The sequence below is a fragment of the Odocoileus virginianus genome, chromosome 5, assembly GCF_023699985.2.
Source record: "Odocoileus virginianus isolate 20LAN1187 ecotype Illinois chromosome 5, Ovbor_1.2, whole genome shotgun sequence".
NCBI lineage: Eukaryota > Metazoa > Chordata > Mammalia > Artiodactyla > Cervidae > Odocoileus > Odocoileus virginianus.
The window spans coordinates 49706606-49732598 of NC_069678.1; the positions used below are offsets into that span (position 1 = coordinate 49706606).

General features: G+C 37.5%; 1 protein-coding gene across 2 annotated transcripts in view; it reads left to right on the forward strand.

Moving 5' to 3' along the window:
- The first annotated feature begins 310 nt into the window (after window positions 1-310).
- The window catches only part of PIGK (phosphatidylinositol glycan anchor biosynthesis class K), a 134244-nt gene continuing 108561 nt past the window's right edge, over window positions 311-25993 (forward strand). The window contains exons 1-3 of one of the 2 annotated variants that reach the window (XM_020878831.2): window positions 311-445; window positions 4054-4107; window positions 9694-9785. In XM_020878831.2, coding sequence (XP_020734490.2) covers window positions 353-445; window positions 4054-4107; window positions 9694-9785 — 239 coding nt within the window. In that variant the 5' untranslated portion in view covers window positions 311-352. Of the gene's footprint in view, window positions 446-4053; window positions 4108-9693; window positions 9786-11520; window positions 11542-25993 lie in introns of those variants that run through there. The other variant, XM_070467899.1, reaches the window with a different exon arrangement.

The window sequence follows — 25993 nt, forward strand, 5'->3', positions numbered from 1 at the left end:
CTTCATATAGTCAAAGAATGGGCAACACTAACCAAAAAAGGAAGTGATAGCTTCTTAAGGTTTATAGGCTCACAGTTTTTCTCCACTGCGTTTCAAAAAAGTTTTAAAACGTCCAGTTTATAATACAAAACCTGAAATTTTAGTTCAAGAGTCAGACTCAGTCCCAGCTACCTGAGGAACCCAAGGACTGTGGGAAGCGCAGGTTTTTGAAGGCTGGCGAGTCGGCCGCCCTGTAGGAGGCGGGGCAAGTGTCGCAAAGAAAAGGGGTGGGGGGGGGAAACTACGCAAACCCCGCCCCGTGCTGCTTTACGGCACTCGCCCCGCCTCTCCAGGTGCGCTGAAGCCGGCAAACATGGTCGACACCTATTTTCTCAGCCAGGGTTTGACTACCCTGGCAGGGTTGTTGCTCTTGCCCTTCGGCAGCTTGGCCGCTAGTCAGATCGAGGTAGGAGTCAGGCCCTCTGAACGACAGGGCCCTGCGGGGGACAGCTGTGTCGTGGCCGTAAGCGTCCAGCAGATGTCCGATACACAGCTACGGAGGGAAGCCTCCTGGATCACCCATCAGCCAATTACTAAGCTGACTGTGCTGTGGGGAGGGTGTCGTAGGGAACGGGAGAGGACAGTGACTGTTTGTTTCAACCTTTTAAAATGGCGAATGAAAAGAATCAAGTCCTGGGCGGCGGGAGAGGGCCTGATCCTTTGCTCCGAAGAGCGTGCAGTCCCTAGTAGGTGAAAGGTCAGCTCTAGAGTGCCGCGCTTGCGTCCCCGCTACCAAACTACAGCGCTCTACTAGGAATCAGATGGGTACAGTGTTTTATTTTTGGCTCACACTAAGTTTTGACCAGATATAAAGACTTTACTCTCCCCTGTACTCTGATAACACCTTCGTCCAGTTCTGCAGCCTACATCTCTAGCATCATTTTTCAGAACAGCAGACGTTTGAAAATTTGTGTCCAAAGTTTTTATATTTGGACCTACCCCACCTCCTGTGGGGTTTCTCCTATGCTGGAAACCTAGGATTTAAAAAAAAAGAAATGAACTCCTCTCTTTATTTCACATTTTAATCATCACTAAATTCTGTATTCTTAATTTTTAAAATTGCTTTCACTTCTTCAGTTCCATTGGCTTGATGCAGGCCCTCGTCTTTTCTTGCCTAGACTTAGTAACCTTATCTTGTTTTCTTCAGGCTTCCAAATTCCTTCACTTTAGTCTTCATCAAAGTAAGTTTTATCAGATTATTCTTCAGATTGCATCCTTTCAGTATTTTTGCACGGAGTAAAATGTAAACATCATGATCTAGTCTCTGCCTCGTTCCCAGTCTTCATATAGGAGCCCATTCTCTCCACCATGTCAGACGTTGAGCTTAGACTAATGCTGAAAGCTTTTTAAATACACAACTCTACCATTTAAAAAAGAAAGCCTGCATGCTTTCTTTATATTCATGAATTATTGCTAATTTATATATTCACTATTAATGAAGTGTGTTGTCTAGATAATATAAGTATGTATAGAAATTCTATTTTTCTTATATATTCTAGCAGATTATTCTGTATACTTTGTTTTGGATATTATTGCTCTTTTTTGTAGTTACATAGTTGTGCTTTTTTACATTCTAATGTGTTATTCTTCCTGTTCCTTAGTTTGCTCATTTACTAAACTGCAGTAAAAACTAACCCCTATAAAACCTTTCCCTATTCTTTATTTTGCATTTACTGTTGTAAAGTATGCACTTGGCTAGTATAGCACTTGTCTATCATATTATAACCCATGTATAGTTTGTACTTACTATTATTCCATCATCTTTCATTTATAGGGCAATAGCTGCCTACTTGGTCTGCCTCAGGTCATTCTTTTTTCAATTCAGTCTGTTCTCCAAGCTTCAGCCAGAGTAACTTTTAAATACACAAATCTGACCATGTCACCTATATATACCTTAATGTTGTTTTAAGGATAAAGAGCTAAATCTTGGTTATGACCCATAAACAAGCCTAGCATACTTAGACTCCTGCCTGCACCTCTGGTTCTATCTCCCCTCTCTTTAAAACTTCTAGTTATGCTAATCTTCCTTTATAGTTTCTAGAACCTTTAAGGTCCCTTCTGCTGTTTGGGTAATGTTCTCTCTGTCTGGAATTATCTTCCCTCTCTATCTGTTGAATTGTAACCCAGATTTCTCTGGAGAAACCTCCCCTGACATCCCTGCTGGGCTCCCCCTCCCATTCCCTCATCAGGTCAGATCCCCCTATTACTCTTTTATGATACTGTATATCTTACCTTTAGAGAATTTGTAGGTTGTCCTTATCTGTTTGATGTGTGTCTAGTAACCTCTTTGGAGGCAAGTACTAGCACTGTTTCACCCATTGTTGTGTTCTGAGCATTGAGAACAGTAACTGGCACATGGTACCCAATGAATGTGATGAATGAATGAATGTTATATTGTAGTGTAATGTGTTTGCATGCTTGTCTTTATTGACCTCAGGGATTCTTGAGAGAAAGCAGCATGCTTTTTAAGTGATTTTTGGATCACTGTACATTACATGGTACCTGGCACATAATAGGTGCTCCACTAACCATATGTGGATTGAATAACTTTGCAGTGTCTGTATTATCTTAACAATCACAAAAGAATTTTGACATCTCAGTTTTTTTCACTGAAGTCTTAACAATGTGAGAATTTTGGAACTAGAAGGGACATTAGAGATTATTGGGTCAGCTCTCATTTCTACACGAGGAAAATCAAGTCCAGAGAGCTAAATGACTTAGTCTCATTTCATAGCCAGGTAAGGGATAGGATCTGGGCAGAAACCCAGATCTTCAGATTCCTAGCTCACTATTGCACGTTGCTTTCTTTAGCATCTATTCAACTGTTGAGAAGTTTAAAAAGAAATATATATTGGGCTGGCTTGGCCAAAAAGTTCATTCTGGTTTGTCCATAAGATGTTACAGGTATATATATAACACAAACACATGCACTCGAGTGATTTTTTAATTTCATTCTTCCGGAAATTTTCTTCCTAGCTGAAAATTAAAAGAGCTAATATTCGTTTTGCAGTTATATTCCAGTCACCATTCCTACATTCTGTGTGTCAGATAATGCTACCATATTATAGATGGAGACGTGGAAGCCCAGGAAGTTAAGCAGCTTTCCTAAGTTTATACAGCTAGTAAGTAGTAGGGTCCAGATTTGAATCCAGGCAGTCTGATTGTTCTCCTAATTAATGCTGTTTAGGAGCAGTACTCTTGCCTGGAAAACCCCATGGACGGAGGAGCCTGGTAGGCCACAGTCCATGGGGTGGCGAAGAGTCAGACATGACTGAGCGACTTCACTTTCACTTTTCACTTTCATGCATTGGAGAAGGAAATGGCAACCCACTCCAGTGCTCTAGACTGGAGAATCCCAGGGATGGTGGAGCCTGGTGGACTGCCATCTGTGGGGTCTCGCAGAGTCGGACACGACTGAAGCAACTTAGCAGCAGCAGGAGCAGATCTGAGATCATTATGGTTTATATTCACTGTTATTTTAATATATAATAAAAATCATATTCATCAGGTGTCTGGATGGTATTGGATGTTTAGATTTTTAATGTTCTGTGATGGAAAATGTAAGTAAGATTTACTCTTAACAAATAGTAAAATGGTACATGGAAGTATGCCAGAGAATGTTTTCAATCAGATATATTGGTGAGTTCAAATAAAATAATAGGAAGCATTCAATATTCATTCCTATTCAGCAGGAAGGATATTGTTATGTGTAGAATCAAGACATGAAATAAGTCATTCACAATTTAAAGACTGAATGGAAAACTGGAAACATATGAGGAAGAGCTCACTGTATTTGAGATAAAATGTTTAAAAACAGTCCCTCTCACAATAACCCCCGAAATAAAATTATTTTGTCTTTCATAAAGTCAGATACTAGAATATTTATAGACTTGTGTGGTGATGGCTTATTATTATTGTAACTAAAAGTTCCATGAATCTTAACTGCCCTTTATCAATCTTTATTCTGGGAAATTTGACTTTCTTCTAATCTTTTTGCTATTATTTGATTACTAGGATCAAGCAGAACAGTTCTTTAGAAGTGGCCATACAAACAACTGGGCAGTTTTGGTAAGTATTCTATAAAGGTTTACCTTGTTTACATTAGATATGTGTCAGAAATTTTGTGTGAATCAAATTCTTAAGAATAAAATTTATTTCTTGTAACAAATTATATTAAAATTATATTTTAAATTGGCCACATCAACTAATAATATTCTTTGCTTTCAATATATCTGTCAAGTGGTGATGTATAAAAAATAGATAAGCTAGAGATCCTGTTGTTAAAGGAAGTATTTTATGAAGTATAGTGGTATTTTAATGACAGAAACTAATAGCTTACATTGAATATTTCTTATCTATAATGTTAGTTTATAGAAACTCTCTACTTTGGCTATTTTCTTAAAAAATTTTTTTTTTGTTTACAAAAATAAATGATCATTGTAGAAAATTCAAGTTATACAGAAACGTTTAGAAGAAGACAGACTAATTTTATGTTATTGTGATTAAATAGAATAGTAACATGTCTCATGACTCATTTTCTTGTTCAGGTTCATGACTCATTTTCTTGTTCTTCAGGAACAAATACCTTTCATATGCTACTCTCATAAGAGGTTTTATAAAGGAATTGAACAAAAGCTGCTCATGATAAGAAGGTTTTAGTGATCACTTAAATTGGGCAAAATTGTGAGGTAGCAGGCCATGATCCACCAGTTTGAGAAGATAAACTTGTTTTGTAGAAAACTAAAGTGTTACTCGCTCAGTCGTGCCTGACTCTTTGTGACCCCATGGACTGTGGCTCACCAGGCTCCTCTCTCCATGGGATTTTCCAGGCAAGAATAGTGGAGTGGGTTGCCATTTCCTTCTCCAGGGGATCTTCCCTACCTGGGAATGAACCTGGGTCTCCCACATTGCAGGCAGATTCTTTACTCTCTGAGCCACCAGGGAAGTGTAGGAAACTTAAGAGCACTTCCAGTTAGTCTCTCTGTGGAAATTCTTTTTTTTTTTTTTCTTTTTCCATTTATTTTTATTAGTTGGAGGCTAATTACTTTACATCATTACAGTAGTTTTTGTTATACATTGAAATGAATTAGCCATGGATTTACATGTATTCCCCATCCCAGTCCCCCCTCCCACCTCCCTCTCCATCCGATCCCTCTGGGTCTTCCCAGTGCACCAGGCCCTAGCACTTGTCTCATGTACCCAACCTGGGCTGGTTATCTGTTTCACCCTAGATAATATACATGTTTCAATGCTGTTCTCTTGAAACATCCCACCCTCGCCTTCTCCCAGAGTCCACAAGTCTGTTCTATACATCTGAGTCTCTTTTTCTGTTTTGCATATAGGGTTATTGTTAACCATATTTCTAAAGTCCATATATATGTGTTAGTATACTGTAATGGTCTTTATCTTTCTGGCTTACTTCGCTCTGTATAATGGGCTCCAGTTTCATCCATCTCATTAGAACTGATTCAAATGAATTCTTTTTAATGGCTGAGTAATATTCCATGGTGTATATGTACCACAGCTTCCTCATCCATTCGTCTGCTGATGGGCATCTGGGTTGCTTCCATGTCCTGGCTATTATAAACAGTGCTGCGATGAACATTGGGGTGCACGAGTCTCTTTCAGATCTGGTTCTGTGGAAATTCTTAAAAGAGGGAATAACTGCCTATGTGCAGACAGCTAATTTCCAGAAGGCTCCTTTAGAATAGAAGACTGTTAGCTTATACCACACACACATTAAATTCTTCCTTGTTCTGGGAACTTCCATGTTGACACTGAGCCCCTTTCTAATCTCAGCAACCTGGGTCTCCGTAGAGAAACTGAGGGTGAAAAAGAATTACCACTGAGTATTTCACAACTGCTGTTTGCATATTTATGCAATATGTTACACATGAATGCTTCCCTGGTGCTCGGATGGTAGAGAATCTACCAGCAATGCTACTGGGGAGACCTGGGTTTGATCCCTGAGTTGGGAAGATCCCCTGGAGAAGGGAATGGCCACCCACTCCAGTATTCTTACCTGGAAAGTTTCATGGGCAGAGGGGCCTGGTGGGCTACAGTCTATAGGGTCACAAAGAATCGGACATGACTGAGTGACGAACACTTTTACGTGTTAACTCAGGTTTACTAGAGTGAGACTTCAGTAAATTGTACTTTCTTAAATGGAAAATTATGAAATTTGACCAGGAAGGGCCAAGTTGAAAGTATAAAACATACGTTTCTCTCAATATTATTTAATTCAAATTAAATATATATATATACGCACAAACACACACACACGTGTGTGTGTATATTCCAACCGCCGCCCCCCCCCCCCCCCCCCGCCCCCGCCCCCGCCCCCGCCCCGCAGTTTGAGTTAGTTTTAGCCTTGACTGGATGGTCAGAGGTAAATGAAATGCCCCTTTGCTCTTGTAATATGACTGAGAAAACTTGCCACCAGAGGGAGATAGAAGAAAATTGGATTCCATTTTAGTTTCAGAATCTGCTTTGAATAAAACATTTTTGTCTCTGTTTAATAAAAAAGTTATATAATCTGTACTCATGGTGAAAAAAGTAATACTGATGGGTAATGATTTTGTTTCTACCCTTTTTGGTTTTGAGTTTTGCTAATATAGGCAATAGTATAGTGAAAATCCTTGAATACCTGTTTTTGCATGCTTCAGTTCAGTTCAGTCGCTCAGTTGTGTCTGATCCTTTGCGACCCCATGGACTGCAGTATGCCAGGCTTCCCTGTCCATCACTAACTCCTGGAGCTTACTCGAACTCATATCCATTGAGGCGGTGATGCCATCCAACCATTTCATTGTCTGGTGTCCCTTTTTCCTGCTTTCAATCATTCCCAGCATCAGGGTCTTTTCCAGTGAGTCAGTTCTTCGCATCAGGTGGCCAAAGTATTGGAGTTTTAGCTTCAGCATCAGTCCTTCCAATGAATATTCAGGACTGATTTCCTCTAGGATAGAATGGTTGGATCTCCTTGCTGTCCAAGGGACTCTCAAGAGTCTTCTCCAATACCACAGTTCAAAAGCATCAGTTCTTTGGTGCTCAGCTCTTTATAGTCCAGCTCTCACATCTATAGATGACTACTAGAAAAACCAAACTTTGACTAGATGGACCTTTGTCGGCAAAGTAATGTCTCTGCTTTTTAATATGCTGTCTACATTGATCATAACTTTTCTTCCAAGGAGCAAGCATATTTTAACTTCATGGCTGCAGTTACCATCTGCAGTGATTTTGGAGCCCAAAAAGTTAAAGTCTGTCACTCTTTCCATTGTTTCCCCATCTATTTGCTATGATGTGATGGGACCAGATGCCATGGTGTTAGTTTTCTGAATGTTGAATTTTAAACCAACTTTTTCACTCTCCTCTTTCACTTTTATCAAGACGCTCTTTAGTCCTACACTTTCTGACATAAGGGTGGTGTCATCTGCATATCTGAAGTTATTGATATTTCTCCCAGCAGTCTTGATTCCAGCTTGTGCTTCATCCAGTCCAGCATTTCTCATGATGGACTCTGTATATAAGTTAAATGAGCAGGGTGACAGTATACAGCCTTGAGTACTTCTTTTCCTATTTGGAACCAGTCTCTTGTTCCCTGTCCAGTTCTAACTGTTTCTTCTTGACCTGCATACAGGTCTCTCAGGAGGCAGATAAGGCGGTCTGGTATTCCCATCTCTTTAAGAATTTTCCAGTTTGTTATGATCCACACAGTCAAAGGCTTTGGCATAGTCAATAAAGCAGAAATAGATATTTTTCTGGAACTCTCTCGCTTTTTCAATGATCCAGTGGATGTTGGCAATTTGATCTCTGGTTCTTCTGCCTTTTCTAATGCCAGCTTGAACATCTGTTCAAGGCTCATGTACTGTTGAAGCATGACTTGGAGAATTTGGAGCATTACTTTGCCAGTGTGTGAGATGAGTGCTGTTGTGTGGTTGTTTGAACATTCTTTAGCATTGCCTTTCTTTGGGATTGGAATGAAAACTGACCTTTTCCAGTCCTGTGGCCACTGCTGAGTTTTCCAAATTTGCTGGCATATTGAGCTCAGCACTTCCACAGCATCATCTTTTAGGATTTGAAATAGCTCAACTGGAATTCCATCACCTCCACTAGCTTTGTTCATAGTGACACTTCCTAAGGCCCACTTGACTTTGCATTCCAGGGTGTCTGGCTCTAGGTGAGTGATCACACCATTGTGATTATCTGGATCATGAAGATCTTTTTTGAATGGTTCTTCTGTGTATTCTTGCCACCTCTTCTTAATATCTTCTGCTTCTGTTAGGTCCATACCATTTCTGTCCTTCATTGTGCACATCTTTGTATGAAATGTTCCCTTGATATCTCTAATTTTCTTGAAGAGATCTCTAGTCTGTCCCATTCTATTGTTTTCCTCTGTTTCTTTGCATTGATCACTGATCATTGATTTTGCATGCTTATATGAGCTAAATAAAAAAATAAGTACATTTTAAAACTTGGTATGCAAATTACCCTCTTAGAAGGTTTATATTAGTTTACCTTCCCATAAGTAGGATATGAGTGTTCATTCACCACAGCCTTGCCAATAATATGAATTGTCAGGCTTTTGGATGGTTATCAATTTATGTTTTTAAAATTATGGCAGAAAATGAGCATTGTTAAAAGTTTCACTGTCCATTTTTAAGACCTTTGTTATGAAATGCTTGGTCTCATCCTTTGCCCATTTTTTAGAATGCAGTTGTTCATCTTATTAAGTTATAATTATTTCAAGTTTTTCATTTCTGTTAGGATTATATGGTATGTTTTTCTTTAATGTAGTCAACAATTTTAGTGCTTTCCTTATTGGATTCCGGGTTGAAAATTCATTGTAGTGAAAAAGGCTTGTCATTCCTTTTCACTTGCAGGGGCAAGAATGTTTGTGATGTTATCTGTCATTACACTTAAACCTTTAGTAGAAGTATGTGATAGGAGGTAGGATGCTTAGCAAGTAGGTACACTACCAACTAACCCCAGTCTCTGGTTTTTCCTTTGGAATAGATGCTCGAGAGGGCTGACTTCTGAGGCACTGCGTTAGATTTTCTTCGTATCCTTGGTATCTTTTTTAGGGATCATTTGTTTTTTTTTAAGTGTAAAGTTTGTTGGAATCATTTCTGGTTTTCTTTTCAGTTCAACAGCTTCTTTATGATGCATTCTCTTATGTGCATATAAAATCATTTTCTGTGCTCTGTTTTTATCTCTATCTTACATTTTTACAACTAAAATTAGGAAGCTATCCAGAGTGAAAGGAATAGTATATAACTCAGTGTAGTTAATTTTCTCTTCTATTCTGTGATGAGATTATGTTCCTTGTCTTGGATTCTAAAGAATTTAATATTTTAGGAATAAGAATGTTATAGGATCACATAAATTGAGAGTAACTAAGTTGATTCAGTATTTGATTAAATTCCACAAAGATTTGTTTTCTCTTAAGCCGAATAGTTTTTTTAATTTAAGACCAGTTATGAAAGACCTCTTTTTAGGGAGGTTGGTTTTATTGACAATTCTTCAGGTGCTTTGCTGTTTGTAGGCCTGATTATGATACACTTTTTAGGCATCGCTATATCCTACTTAAACAGAAGTAATTTTGTAACTCTGTAGTTTATTTTGATTCCTACAAATAATATATTTGTTTTGATACTTTAGGTTTGTACCTCCAGATTCTGGTTTAATTATCGACATGTTGCAAATACTCTTTCTGTTTATAGAAGTGTCAAGAGGCTAGGTATTCCTGACAGGTAAGAATTCTTAATAAAGCTTAACTCTGAATCTCAGTGAAAATTGCCTTTAGATGACTGTTATTATATTTGTGTATTTGTGTTGTTTTTGAAAAATATAAAGAAACCTAATTTGAAGTTATTTTGTTATTGTTACAGCACACTGTCATGTATAAAGTAGTTTTAAGACTATAATGGCAAATTATATAAAACAGCAATCAATAAATACTAAGGTAGGAAGATTTAATAAAATATAATTGTTTAGTGTCCCTTATTTAATTATTCAGTGCCTCAGTCTGGGTTTAATTGTAGGTAACAGAAGGCAATTCTGACTGATTCAAGTAGAAAAGGTATTTATTGAAAACATATTGATTAGTTTACCAATTTGCTGGGAGGGTTGAGCGCTTGAAGTCAGGAACAAGAGAGACTATGTAACAGAAAAGGCGTATCTGAAAATCATAGCATAAAACCAGTCTGATGACAGGAATGGAGCCTTGAATTGCTGAAGGCTAGACTCAGCTACCACACAGCCGCCACCGTTGCCTTTGGAAACTTAATGCTGCTACTGCTGCCACAGTCTGACCTTTGTTGTCCCAGTTTCTCACCATCTCCAGCTTTTAATTTAGAGTGCTTGATGGGAATGTCATGTTGGCAGAGCATAGATTAGGTGCCCATGTCCATGCTGCAGGGGTGACAGGAAGAATGACTGTGGCATTGTTGGCTTCTGAATAGGGAGGGGGCCTCTGCCCTCTGTGAAGACTCGTAAAGTGGTGTGTTCCCTAATTGTATAAGGGAGCTCAGGTACTAAGCAGAGCTTCCACACCTCCACCCCCAAATATCTGTCCTCCACCTTTGGTTTGTCAGATATGGTAGATCTATTTTAGCTACTTTGGAAGCAGTTATAGAAGAAACTGCAGTCAGTTTGGTTACCTAGGTGTGATTCATCTAGTCCTCTGGTTCCTCTCTACCATGTGAAGCAGTGTGGAAAGAGCTTTGCAGTTAGATCTGAGTTTGAAATCTGGGTTCAGTGGTTCAGTGGTGATTTTGATTAGTCACTTTGCCATACTAAGCCTGTTTCCTTGGCTATTACCTGGTGATGGTACCACCTTCTTTGCAGGACTTAGGTACTTAAAGTGAATAGAAATATGTATGCAGGAGCAGAAAGGAAGCAGTACATGACTCAAGAAACAAATTTACAGTCTATGTCAATAGATCATCTTAATCTAACAAGCTGACAACTATAGCCTATAATTGTAACTATAATTTAATTCCTGTATTTCATCTGAAAATTAAGGCATCTTGGTAATATCACTTTTAAAAAGTACATTAGGTCTGAGAAAGGATGATTTGTTATATCAAGTTTAAGAATTATTCTTGTCATTAGCTGATTACTATAATTTGTTCTCTTCAAACAGATGTATGTGTTTAGTCTGTTGATTTTTAACTGCTATTTCTTCCATACCAAACGTGCTCCTCCAGGGAATTACTATGCATTATTTGGCAGTAGGTTTCACTTTGGTAAATGAGTCTTTGTCCTGTCTATTATTCATTTGTTGTTGTTTAGTTGCTAAGTCATGTCTGATTCTCTTGCAACCCCGTGGACTGTACCTTCCAGTCTGCTTTGTCCATAGGATCTCCCAGGCAAGAATACTGGAGTGAGTTGCTGTTCTGTTCTCTAGGGGATCTTTCTGATCCAGGGATCAAACCCACGTCTTCTGTGTTGGCAGGTGGACTCTTTATCCCTGAGTGACCTGGGAAGCCCCTTATAAGTCATTAGGTATGTGTGTTTTTTTTTTAATGATTTAAGTTTTAGAAGGACTGAACTGTACAAAAAAGATCTTCATGACCTAGATAATCACGATGGTGTGATCACTCACCTAGAGCAGGACATCCTGGAATGTGAAGTCAAGTGGGCCTTAGGAAGCATCACTGTGAGCAAAGCTAGTAGAGGTGATGGAATTCCAGTTGAGCTGTTTCAAATCCTGAAAAATGATGCTGTGAAAGTGCTGCACTCAATATGTCAGCAAATTTGGAAAACTCAGCAGTGGCCACAGGACTGCAAAAGGTCAGTTTTCATTCCAATCCCAAAGGAAGGCAATGCCAAAGAACGTTCAAACTGCTGCACAATTGCACTCATCGCACATGCTAGTAAAGTAATGCTCAAAATTCTCCTAGCCAGACTTCAGCAATACGTGAACCGAGAACTTCCAGATGTTCAAGCTGGTTTTAGAAAAGGCAGAGGAACCAGAGATCAAATTGCCAACATCCGCTGGATCATTGAAAAAGCAAGAGTTCCAGAAAGATATGTATTTCTGCTTTATTAACTATGCCAAAGCCTTCGACTGTGTGGATCACAATAAACTGTGGAAAATTCTGAAGGAGATGGGAATACCAGACCACCTGACCTGCCTCTTGAGAAGCCTGTATGCAAGTCAGGAAGCAACAGTTAGAACTGGACATGAAACAACAGACTGGTTCCAAATAAGAAAAGGAGTACGTCAAGGCTGTATATTGTCACCATGCTTATTTAACTTAGATACAGAGTACATCATGAGAAACGCTGGACTGGATGAAGCACAAGCTGGAATCAAGATTGCCGGGAGAAATATCAATAACCTCAGATATGCAGATGTTACCGCCCTTACAGCAGAAAGTGAAGGAGAACTAAAGAGTCTCTTGATAAAAGTGAAAGAAGAGAGTGAAAAAGTTGGCTTAAAGCTCAACATTAACTAAGAATGATGGACATTCTGGTCCCATCACCTCATGGCAAATAGATGGGGAAACAGCAAAAACAGTGGCTGGCTGACTTTATTTTTTTGGGCTCCAAAGTAACTGCAGATGGTGATTGCAGCCATGAAATTAAAAGATGCTTATTCCTTGGAAGGAAAGTTATGACCAACCTAGGCATCATATTAAAAAGCAGAGACATTACTTTGCCAACAAAGGTCCATCTAGTCAAGGCTATGGCTTTTCCAGTAGTCATGTATGGATGTGAGACCTGGACTAAAAAGAAAGCCTTTTAAAGTAAGCTTTTAAAAAGAGTGCTGAAGAATTGATGCTTTTGAACTGTGGTGTTGGAGAAGACTCTTGAGAGTCCCTTGGACTGCAAGGAGATCCAACCAGTCCATCCTAAAGGAAATCAGTCCTGGGTGTTCATTGGAAAGACTGATGTTGAAGCTGAAACTCCAAGATTTTGGCCACCTGATGCGAAGAGCTGACTCATTTGAACAGTCCCCGATGTTGGGAAAGATTGAAGGCAGGAGGAGAAGGGGATGACAGAGGATGAGGTGGTTGGATGGCATCACTGACTCAATGGACATGAGTTTGGGTAGACTCTGGGAGTTGGTGATGGACAGGGAGGCCTGGTGTGCTGCGGTTCATGGGGTTGCAAAGAATGGGACATGATTGAGCGACTGAACTGAACTGAACTGAAGGTTTAAATGGTTTAAGTTTTAGAAGAATTTAAGCTTTAGAAGGACTTCTTAGAAACAGAATATAACCATAGGGTGTATTTTATATATTAGGTTTTTCCCAGCGTTTCTGAAGAATTTTCTTATTCTTGTTTCAGATGCTTTCCTTTCTATATCTTTGATTATGAAGTCTTTGTTGGGGAATGAATTTCGGACTTAGATAGTTGATGATTTGAACTATTTGTTGCTTAGTCAACAGAGATCAATGGAATAGATTCTTTTTGACTTTTAACCTATTATGGTGAATATTCTTCTGCCTGATGACTTATTCCTGCTTTACTTCTACCTGGAATTAGGTAAATTATAAGTAATTTATGATTATAAGTAAATTTTAGTCAGAAAGTAATATGCTATTATGAAATAATAGTCTGGAAGCTTAAAATCATTAAGAGCAGTTTTCAGTTTTAATGCTGGAATTTCAAAATACTGTTTGAATTTATCTTGTACTTTAATGAACATTTTTAACTTAAAGCTGTATAATCCTGTGTATCCTGAGAAAAATGACCAGTCACTGCATTGAATAAAAATTATAACTGTGTTTTGTTTACTCTGTTTGCTTTTTTAAAGGAGCATTTTGCTTTGTCTTTTAATGCAAAACATTTGCATTTAGGTTTTCCGTATACCTTCAGTAAGAAACTAGTTCATGTCAGAAGTCATTTCCCAAAACATGTGACGTAGACGATTGCCCTTTATTGCAGAAGTTCACATCAATTCCTTAGAACCTGTTTGAAATATCACATTAGTTGTATCAGTACTCTTGTTCTGATTTCTCTTTGATTTTCTGTCTGTATTTCACTTACTCTGATTGTACTGAGATATTCTCTCTGCCTGGAATAGTTGTCTATATACTTCTGGCTCACTGCTAACAAAACCTGGCTATGATTCTGAATCACTTATGGTACTTGCTGAAAATACTGATTTTTCAGCTTCGCCCCTGGAGAGTCTAATTCACTAAATCTGAAGTGAATCCTAGACATCAACTTTATATGTGGTTCTGTGCATAATGAAGTTAGAAAGCACAGCTGTAGCTTTTACCTGACCTTCCAAATTCACTTTAATACTTCTTCAAAAAAGCATTTCCTAACCTTCTTGTTTGCTTTCATAGTATCCTTTGTATATACTTTGATTATAACATGGTTAACTAATTATAGTGTCTCCGTTATTAGATTATTAACTCCTTGAAGGGAACAAGGATTATATTTTATTTCACTTTGTGCTTATAGCATCCAGCACAGTGCCTGGATAGTAGGTGCTCAGTAGATGTTGGATAAATTAACTTGTGATTTGGAAATACTTTACCCAGTTCAGTTCAGTTCAGTCGCTCAGTTGTGTCTGACTCTTTGCGACCGATGGACTGCAGCATGCCAGGCCTCCCTGCCCATCCCCAACTCCCGGAGTTTACTCAAACTCATGTCCATTGAGTTGGTGATGCCATCCAACCATCTCATCCTCTGTTGTCCTCTTCTTCTCCTGCCTTTAGTCTTTCCCAGCATCAGGGTCTTTTCAAATGAGTCAGCTCTTCGCATCAGTTGGCCAAAGTATTAACCAGTTAGGCAAAGCAAACACAAGTTTGTACTTTAAAAGTAAGAACATATCTGTCTTCTAAAGTGTTCAAGTGTTCATCAAGTTTTTAGCAAGTTTATGTGATATAAAAGACCTTTTAACACATAGGTTGTCAAAATTTTATACTACTATATCAAAATATTGATTCAGAGAGGGAATTTAATGGTTATGGGGGGAAAGAAAATGACGTGCTCTCAAGATTTTTATAGTTGCCCTCCAACTTGTCTATTACCCTGTTCACATTTAAGTTCCACGGAGTTCAGCTGTCTTGCACTTTGTGGCCGTGCTTTCTGTAACCTTACCCACTCACAGAGAGTTTGTTTTTCTTTGCTTGGTTTTAGCTTCTTGAAATAATTTCACTATTTTTAGGAAATTCTGTGTCCTCAATTAATAGTTTTGGACTAAATCTCTGTTTTGCTACCTCCAGTAAGCTTTATATGCTTAAGATGAGGAAGAGAAAAGGCGTTAAGCAGAGGCTAGTTTCTACAGTTGGTATGTGAAGCAAAAATGGAGCCAGTTATTCTTACACGTTTCTTAAATAGCACATAAAGTACAATATAGCATTATCTTTCATCCAGTCTAACAGCCAGTTTTAGAGCAATGCTAGAACAAATTACTGTGTTATTTTTCTGTGATGGAACATTTGATGAAGTGGTTTACTTCAGATTAAAGGACATATTATATGAAAAATATCCATATCTTTTTCAACACTAAAATCGTGATGCTTGTGCTGTGAGAGGCACAAGAGAATTGAGACTGACTGAGAGAATGTAGAATCATAGCTCCCATCTCATCTCATGTTGACTTTGGGGAATAAATGCTTGAGTAATTGGGTGGATGAAATCTGTCTCTCCTTTAGTTTTTTTGGCTCAATGCATAAGAATTAAGTTTATGGAGTTAAATGTGTATATAATTATTTAGCTCTACCACAAGCTGGGTGGATATGAGTTTTTATAACAATCTCTATCTTATAAATAATTTCTATAGTTAAATCCTGTAGCTTTTCTTTTTAAAATTTATCTTTTTATTGAGATAGAGTTGATTTGCAATGTTGTATTAATTTCAGCTGTATAGAATAGTGACTCAGTGATGGTCCAGTGGCTATTCTGATACCTTTTTCCCCCTCACTCTGTATTTTAATCATTATATGAGATTAATATTCCTAATTTAAAAGCTTTATTCTCTCCTTATCCATAAATTTTTGCAAAACAAAGTACCAGTCCTTTATTCTGGAACTCAAGGCCTTTGTAGTCTGTCTATATCTCATATTCTGCTCATTTAGTTTTTTTATGCTTTCTTCTTCTAAGTCTCTGTATTGGCATCCGTCGTTGCTTTACACTTGTTCTTTCATCTATAGTTTTTTTCCTTCTTCCCTCCTTTCAGATTTCCATGTGTCCAAATTCACTTCATACATTCCCTAAAGCTTTCTTGGTTCTTCTTGTATAAATATTTATATTTCTGTCAAGGCACTTTTTTGTATGTATTGATCTTATTTCTTCAAGGCAGTTTCTGATACTATTTTTTGTATTCCAATACATTCTTTAGTATATTGTGCAAAGTTGAATGAATGAATGAATGGATAGTATACTAAAGGCCCCTAGTTAAGTGGAATTTAATTGGTCTAGGATAGAAAGGAAATATTTATGAATATTGCTTGCTTATAGTTGTTTAAGATTTTGATTCATAAACTCTTCTGAGCTAAAAGTGCTCTGTAGTAGATTTTATAACTATTCCCTGAGTCCTACTTTTGGGATCCATGGGTAGGATGATCTCACCAAGGGAACTTCAGATTCATTTCTTTCTGTCAGATTAACTTCAATTTATTCTCTATCTTCTTACTCTTTATGTTCCTCAGGATGCACTTTTGTATTTTTGGTCGGTTGTCCCTTTTAACTTCTTTCTCAGGTAATAAATATTAGAATTATAAATGCATATTCTGATAATGTTGTAAATTAAAAAAGAAAAAAAGATCACTAACTGCCTATTATTGTTGTTTTGAAAATCAGGTTGGTAACATAGCTTTTGACTAACAATTCTTTAGGCTGCTGTGAATTAGATCTTATACATAAGAGAGTATTATGTAAGGTGGAGCATTAATAAGATACTTCAGGGATTTTCTTGTATAATTTTTCATTAAAATAATATGGAGAGGGCCATAGATATAGTTCTTTGGAGATGCTTGTGGCTTTCCAATAAGGTCAGCCAAAGTGGACCTCTATTTTTGGCCTCCTTTTCTACCACCCTGCAGCATACATTGACTATCTACCATAATTCAGATACTGTGATAGGCATTTTATAATGAATTATTTCATCTATCTCTTGAGACCTTTATGGGAGAACTCCCTAGACGCCATTTTCATATTAAAAATTGTTATTTAGAATGGTTAAATGACTTGCTTAAGGTACATTAAAGGTACCATTAAATAATAAAACCAAAATTTGAATTCAGGTGTTGTGATTTTATGGCTGGAGCATTTCTATTATTTCACAGCTGTCTCTTCCCTAAGAAATTACAACAGATAATATTTATGTAACATTTACAATTAGAGAATTCTTGTAATAACATGATCTCATTTTATTCTTATGACAGTCCTATAGAGGTTGGTATAATTATGCACAATGAGCATTTAATACCTTATTTAATTAGAAGTGTATATCTACATGTTGAATGTAGTGCTTATGAAAATCATTAATATTAATTGAGTAATATAATGAATGCCTCTCCTATTTTCTCATTTTTAACTTTTTCCATAGCTTTTACTGTTGTCTGAGGCTTTATTATTTCATGCCTCTGTACTTCAGCAGCTTCGTAGCTGTTTATTCCTTGTTTCTAGCATCTTTTGCCCTCCAACTCATCCTACCCACAGCTGTTAGAATTATCTTTCTCAGATATTGCTTTCGTCTTTTAACTCCCACGATCAACAACCTGCAGTGCCTGTTGTTTCTCTAAAAAATTACATAAATTTCAACCAGCCTTCAGTCTTTACTGCTTTGTTAATAATAACTTACTGCATTCTTCTGTTGATTTGTTCTGATGTCTACTACATAATACTTATTAGCTCCTACTTCCATTTTTTTTTAACTATTCATCCTTCTTAGAACGCTTAGAATATCCTCCGTGCTGTCCTTTCCTACGCATAAAACTTTCTTTGTGTCACTATGTAGAACTTTGTACAGGGAGGTCATTGAGTGATATTTTTTTAAACCATTACCATTAATTTATAAAATTTTCTCAGTAGTAAATATATATTTAAAATTTTATTCTGCTACTATTTTTATTTTATAATTTTGCCTCATTTTTTGTGAACAAAAGGACTAAAACAGTAGTAAAATGCTTTGTAAAGTTATTGTCAAGATAATATTAACTTATACCTTTGAGTGTTCTGCTTCTTGTCATGTGTCATTTCCCAACAATTTTTTCTCATATTTTGTAAAAATATAAATAATAATGTTTGAATATAGATCCTTATGTATTCTGAGCAGTCTTGTTTTATTCGCACATTGGCAGCTGATCTATCTACCACTCCATGTGATGTTCTTGGTGAAGTCCATAATATCTTGAATAGGTAAACATTTAGAATAGTTAAGAAGCCAGAATGTGCTCTGAGGAGGAGAATAGTGACGATAATAAAAGGAACATTTGGCCACTACTGTCATGCTCTTACATTTAGATAAGATCCATTTGTAAGACTTAGAAGACCATTAAGAGTTTTATGGAGCAAATGAGAAATTTCTTTATTGATTTCTAAACAGATAGGAGTACTATGTATGGACTGCTGAAATGAGAGATGCTTTTTCTTGGTCAATACCACATTGTCTTCATTCCTGACACTATCTTCATATCTGGTAACTTGATTTCCTTGACTTTGTTCTTCTTTGGAACCGTCTTGGCTATTCTTGGGTCTTGTTCTTCCATATTAAGTTTACAATTAGCTTGTCAAGTTCTTAAAACCCTGTTGGGATTTTGATTTGCATTACAGTAGATTAATTTAAAGAGAGTGGACTTCCCTATGGTATTAAATCATTCAATTTATGAAAAGGTATATTTTCATTTAATTATATGTTTAACGGCTTTCAAATAAGCCTCAAAATTTTGAATTTCTAGTTTTCGGTAGAATTTTTAGCTGTCAGTTTTTTTCCTTTTTTGGTTGATTCTGTAAGTGGTACCCTTTACAAATACATTTTCTTCTGTTGTGCTTGCAACACAAACAGAAGTTCGTGGATTGGAAAAATTAATAATGTTAAAATGTCTGTGCTACCCAAGTGTCTATTCTACCCAGTGCAATCCCTATCAAAATTCCAATGGCATTTTTCACAGAAATAGGAAAAACAACCCCAAAGTTCGTATAAAACCTTAAAAGACCCCAAATAGTCAAAGCAGTCTTGAGAAAGAAGAACAAACTAGGGGCATCACATGCCCTGATTTCAAACTATATTATAAAACTGTAGTAATCAAAGCAGTATGAAAGTGTTAGCTACTTAGTTGTGTCTGACTCTTTGTGACCCCATGGACTGTAGCCCACCAGGCTTCTCTGTCCATGGAATTCTCCAGGCGAAAATACTGGATTGGGTTGCCATTTCCTTCTCCGGGGGATCTTCCTGACTCAGGGGTCAAATCCGGGTCTCCTGCATTGCAAGCAGATTCTTTATCATCTGAGCTATCAGGGAACCAAACCAGTATAGAATTGGTATAAAAACAGTTACATAGACCAATGGAACAGAATAGAGAGCCCAGAAATAAATTCATGCATATATGATTAGTTAATTTATGGCAAAGAAGCCAAAAATATACTATGGAGAAAGAGCAGTCTCTTCAATAAACGGTGCTGGGAAAACTAAACAGTAACATATAAAAAAACTGAAATTAGAACATTTTCTCACACCATATAGAAAAATAAAATGGATTAAAGACTTGAATGTAAGACCTGAAACCGTTAAACTCCTAAAGGCAAACACTGGCAGTAAGCTCTTTGACGTCAATCATAGTGATGAATTTTTGGGGGTTTGACTCCAAAAGCAAAAATCAACAATTGAGACTATATCAAACTAAAAGTACAGGAAAGGGAACCATCCATAATGAAAAGGCAATCTACTGAATGGGAGAAAATATTTGCAAATCACATATCTGATAAGGGGTTAATGATCAAAATATATAAAAAACTCATAAACTGAAGGGGCTTCCCAGGTGGCACTAGTGGTAAAGAACCTGCCTCCCATTGCAGGAGACATAAGAACTGTGGGTTCTATCCCTGGGTCAGGAAGATCCCCTGGAGGAGGACATGGCAACCCACCCCAGTATTCTTGCTTGGAAATCCCATGGACAGAGGAGACTGGAGGACTGCAGTCCAAGGGTTGCAAAGAGTTGAACACGACTGAAGTGACTTAGCTGCCGACTTAGCACACACACATAAACTGAATAGTAAAAAAACAATCCAGTCAAAAAATGAGCAGAGGGGACTTCTCTGGTGGTCAGTAGTTAAGAATCTGCCTGCCAATGCAGGGGATATGGGTTCAGTCCCTGTTCAAGGAAGATTTCACATGCCTTGGTTAACTGAGCCCCATGCCACAACTCCTGAAGTCTGCATGTTCTAGAGCCTGTACTCCTTAACAAGAGAAGCCACCACAAGGAGAAGCCCACACACCTTGACTAGAGATTAGCCCCTGCTTTCCACAACTGGAGAAAGCCCATGCACTGCAACAAAGACCCAGTGCAGCCCAAATAAATGAATAAATAAAAAACTAAAATTTTAAAAATGAGCAGAAGATCTGAACAGACATTTTCCCAAAGAAGATACAATGAAAATGAGTTAGTTGGTCAGTTGTATCTGACTCTTTGTGACCCCATGGACTGTAACCCACCAGGCTTCTCTGTCCATGGAATTCTCCAGGCAAGAATACTGGAGTGAGTAGCCACTTCCTTCTCCAGGGGATCTTTCCGACACAGGGGTCGAACCCGAGTGTCCTGCATTGCAGGCTGATTCTTTACCATTTGAGCCACCATATACTGATGGCCAATTGGTACATGAACAGTGCTTAACTGTTCAGTAAGCATCAGGGAAATATAAACAAAAACCTCAGTGAGCTATTACTGTAAATAATCTAGAGATGACATAAAGTATAGAGAGAATGTTGGTATGTAGAGTATATGCAAATACCAAGGCATTTTATATATAGAATGTGAACATCTGTGGATTTTAGTAATTTTAGTAATCACAGGGATTCCTGGAACCAACCCCTTGCCAGCCAACCAAGGGACAACTGTATTGGGGAAGCAATAAAAGGAGCTGATGCATTTTATGTCATGTGATTTTGGGTAGGTGCTAGGTTGTTCTGAGAAATAGGAGGGAAGAAAGACAATTGGTGGGGTGGAATACACACTAATTTACTTCTCTTCCTACCTTCTTTCTTTTTTCCTTTCCTTCTTCCTCCCTCCCCTTTTCAACCAGCAGATATGTATTGCGAGCATATGGTGTTTTGAATACACTTGCCAATTTTTGTAATTTCAACTGATGTGGAGATACAGGGAGAGAAAAGGGCAGAGAAGGAAACTATAATTTCCATGGAAAACCTAAGTGTTTGACTGGTGGCAGGGGGAGTGACCTCAAAATAAGTCGGACTCAACTCAACACTTCACCAGGGAAAGTGGTGATAATAATAAATATTTCTAAGAAATTTCTGAGGAATTTATAGTGGTAATTTGATAGAAATAATGTTGTAATTCTGTCACTTTATATCTGACTCAGGAGGTGTTAAAAGGATAAGTGAAATTAACATTTGTGAACATAATTTAATTTCTTTGGAGAAAAGATATTTCACAGAGTTTTATATTAATGGTTTCCAAGAATTTGGCCATAGCTTGAGTGGGAGATTACTCAAGTCAGTAAAAAGGTAACCTGACATTAAATCCTTATACCTACCCATTAACTTAAATTTAATTATATCCATCTCCAAGGCTTCAAATCATGAAATTGAGATGTTATTTTAGAAAGTAAAACCCATATTAGTCAGAAATTAATTTACCTAAACTGTTTTTCTACACCATACTGGAAGCAGAGACAATCAAATAGATCATATAAGGGAGCTTATTCTACAAATGTATTTTCGGATTTATTCTGGATAAGTAAAAGTTAACTTACTATTCAGTAGTTCTTCTATCTATATTGTTATACTTAATAAAAATAGATATTAAAATATTAACTTTGATCTACTGATAGTTTTAGTAGATTGCACTTACTCAAGAAAGTAGTTTAGATATGGTCTTTTTCCCCCCATTTTGTTGTTTATTTAGATGTTTAGCTCTTGCACTAGGTTTTTATAAACTGACGAACACTGACAAATTTTTTGCCTACAGAACTATAACCACATATTATAAGACAATGTAGATATATGGCACATTAATACACATCACCATTTGATCAATTATATAATAATTATCAAGTATCCAAGTGAGTATAAGTATACAACTCAAAAGTCATATAAAAATTAGATGTCTGTTCAGTTCACTAACAGAAACCCACTTCCTGTTTTGAAAGGGAGGTTGGGAAGAGAAGGAAAAAAACACACTACAAGCAAAAATAATAGCTGGTGAACAACTTCTAGTAGGTGTAGAAGAATGACAAGAGCTTCAAAAGTGTTATGACTAAGAAATTTTTAGCTACAGTAACAAAACATCTTTACCTTTAAAAAATATGTACTAATTAAAGAGCATATTCTTTATATTCTGCACAAGATAAAGGCAAGATCTTACTGGAAATATTTAATAGCCTTCTCGCATTCCTTTTTAGGCTCTTCCTGTTGTTGCACACAAAAGTGCAAACATTAAATTAATTGTACAGCTTTTTTTCTTGGAGGTGTTAAAAGATATACTTCTTTGTACAATGTAGATTTTCAAAATGCAGATTTTCCATAACAGCACAAATGAGATTTTTGGGACGATATTCAATAACATCATATGACTTGTGGGCTTCCTTGGTGGCTCAGTGATAAAGAATCCACCTGCCAATGCAGGAGACACAGGTTCCATCCCTGAGTTGGGAAGATCTCCTGGAGGAGGAAATGGCAACCCACTACAGTATTCTTGCCTGGGAAATCCCATGGACAGAGGAGCCTGGTGAGCTGTGGTCTATGAGGTTTCAAAGAGTTGGACATGACTTAGTGACTAAACAACAATGACATGTGACTTGATAAAAGATTAACAAAAATCAGTGGTCATGTAAACCTGATGTATACTTTAATGAATGTGGGCAAATGTAAGTGTACTGCGAGCAAGCAAATAACTGTATAGGCCCTGCTGTCAGTAAGAAATGACTGAAGGAGTAAATCACATAAGATCTAGAATGTTCATAGTTCCTAGGGTTTTAGTTCTATATATAACACTAAAAAATATAAAATGTTGCACTGCATATTTTAGTACCTAAACTTTCTAAATTTCTTATGTATTGTAAAGATTCTGATATGGGAATAGATCAAAGAAGACATAACTCAGTATTGTATGATTTCAGGAACTGGGGGGAGTGATAAATTTGAAATGCTGGACAGCAGGAGTCTTTTGCTAAGTGTCCAAATAGGTTCATTGTAACCTAACAGCAAGTATATCAAACCAGTTAATCCTAAAGAAAATCAACCCTGAATATTCATTGGAAAGACCAATACTGGAACTGAAGTTGCAAGACTTTAGCCACCTGATGCCAAGAGCTCATCTTTGGAAAAGACCTTGATGCTGGGAAAGATTGAGGGCAAGAGAAGAAGGGGGCGACAGAGGATGAGATGGTTGGATGGCATCACCAGCTCAATGGACGTGAGTTTGAACAAACTCCAGGAGATACAGTGAAGGACAGGGAAGCCTGTTATACTGCTGTGCATGGGGTTGCAAAAAGTTGGACATAACTTAGTGACTGAACAACAACAGTAGCAACCTAGAGGCTCTGTCAAGCATATAACCTGGTAAAACTGCTTTTCAGTACTCCTCTACGTGATACTGGAGAAGGAAATGGCAACTCCGGTACTCTTGCCTGGAAAATCCCATGGACTGAGAAGCCTGGTAGGTTACAGTCCATGGGGTTGCAAAGAGTCGGACACAACTGAGCGACATTTGACTTACTGAGTCAACTTCTTGGCTAATGTATGCAACAAATTAGGTCCTGTGTGAAATTCTACTTCCAAGACAGCATCAGACACCTCAGTTCTGTTGACCACTGAAGTCTTTGTAGCACAGACACATTTGAGAGTGATATTCTCTAAATACAGAAGTTGCTTGATGTTACAAACTCCATGCTGCTTTTGTTTTCTGATCTGCACTGCATCTTCATGTTTCATTCTACCTTCTTGCTGGGGCAGCAAACAGTGGAGCTCTTCTAAGACTTGCCACACAGTGAGCATCTGTACAATAACCATGTTCTTCATAAAACTTGATTTTCCCAAGACTTAACTGGTCATCAGCAATATGGTTGGATGGTACATTTTCATCAAAAGGACAGTCAGGAACATGGATACCTTTTTCCCCGTAAGAGCAGTGTTGCACATTGCTTTACATACTCTTATTAATACTGTTGTGGTAACCCACATTTCTTCAGTTTCTCCTTAATTTTGTTCATAATTTTGGTTGGATTGTGTAATAAGAAAAATCGTGTGCTTGTATGTGACTTCCATGGGAGTTGGATATTTCATGCAAGACATTACTTTAGTAAAAAAATACTCATTAGGGCTGTGAAAGAATTAAGTACAGAAATGATGTAAAAAAGTAGCTTGAGTTGGAAAATGCTTTGTGGATTCAATTCAACACTTCTGGGTCCAGGGAACTGCTCTTACTCAGCTTCTTGGTGGAGTGGTATTACATTTCTATAGCTTTCTTGTCCTCGTAAAGGTCATGCTGTGCTTGGCAGTAATCTTCACTCACCTTCAGAAACTCCCTAAATGTGTGATGACAGAAAGGAGTACATTTACTCATTGAAAACGGTGGCCTGCTCGTACAGTGGGGACCGCAGTGGCAGCGACGTAGGCAGCTGTGGCTGTGCTGGAGGCAGTGCAGGTGTTGACCCAGGCAGCGGGCGGCTGTTGGGTTTTGAAAAAAGGTTGAAATCAGAACGTTCCATTCCTTGAGTATTTGTTGTCAGATTTTATTGTAATTAAAAAAAGATTTTGGGAAGATTTTTTTAGTTTTTTTTTAAAGGTGAAAACAGACTTAAAAATTTATAGCTCTAAAATTAAATGATTTGTTTATTTAAAAGTTTAAAAATGTTTGTAGTGAAGTTTAAAGCATAAATTTCATTGAGCCATGAAAAATGGAAATACCAAAACGAGATTTGTATGAGGAAAGTGCGTGTGTGCCTGCTAAGTTGCTTCACTTATGTCCGACTCTTGGTGACCCCATGGACTGTACCCCACAGGCTCCTCTGTCCCTGTAATTCTCCAGGGAGGAATACTGGAGTGGGTTGCCATGCCCTTCTTCAGGGGATCTTCCCGACCCAGGAATCGAACCCATGTCTCTTACATCTCCTGCTTTGGCAGGCGGGTTCTTTACCAATAGTGCCATCTGAAAGCCCTTTGAGGAACGTGATGTCCCTTTAATATTTGTTGATGTGAGTATAGAAATTATTAGAAGTTTTGGCTCTGCTCACTATAAGGCAACATATTCCATTCTGCCAAAGAATGTAGTCATAGTGGGTGGAACATATGCAGGCTCTGAAATTAAATCTCGTATCTTTTGCTTATCAGTTATGCAGCTTTGGGCAAGTGATCTGCCCTCACTGAATTTCCTTACCTTTAGAATGAAGATAAAAATAGTCTTCACAAGATTGTTGTGATATAGTGAGAATTAGGTATCTGAAAAGACTGCAGCACAGTGCCTATCACACTGTAAACTCAACAGATACTTGTTTCCATCATCCTGTTACCTTACCCTGTTTCCATTTCCCCATAACTTCTGATCTTATTTTTTCATACTCTTATTCCAATATGGAATCCAAATTTGACAGTTTGGGTAAAATAGTGACTGTATAGTTTAATATGGAATGGTTAAATCATGTCAGTTAACATCATTATATTGCTTTAAAATTGTTGAATTATTTTTAATTGATATTTACTATTACCTTCTAGTTAATTAGCCTTTCATTTTGTCTGTCATAGTCTCCATTTTATATTTTTCCTCTTTAATTTTTGTCCTAGTTGACTTTTATGATCAAGGTGAAGAACAGAAAT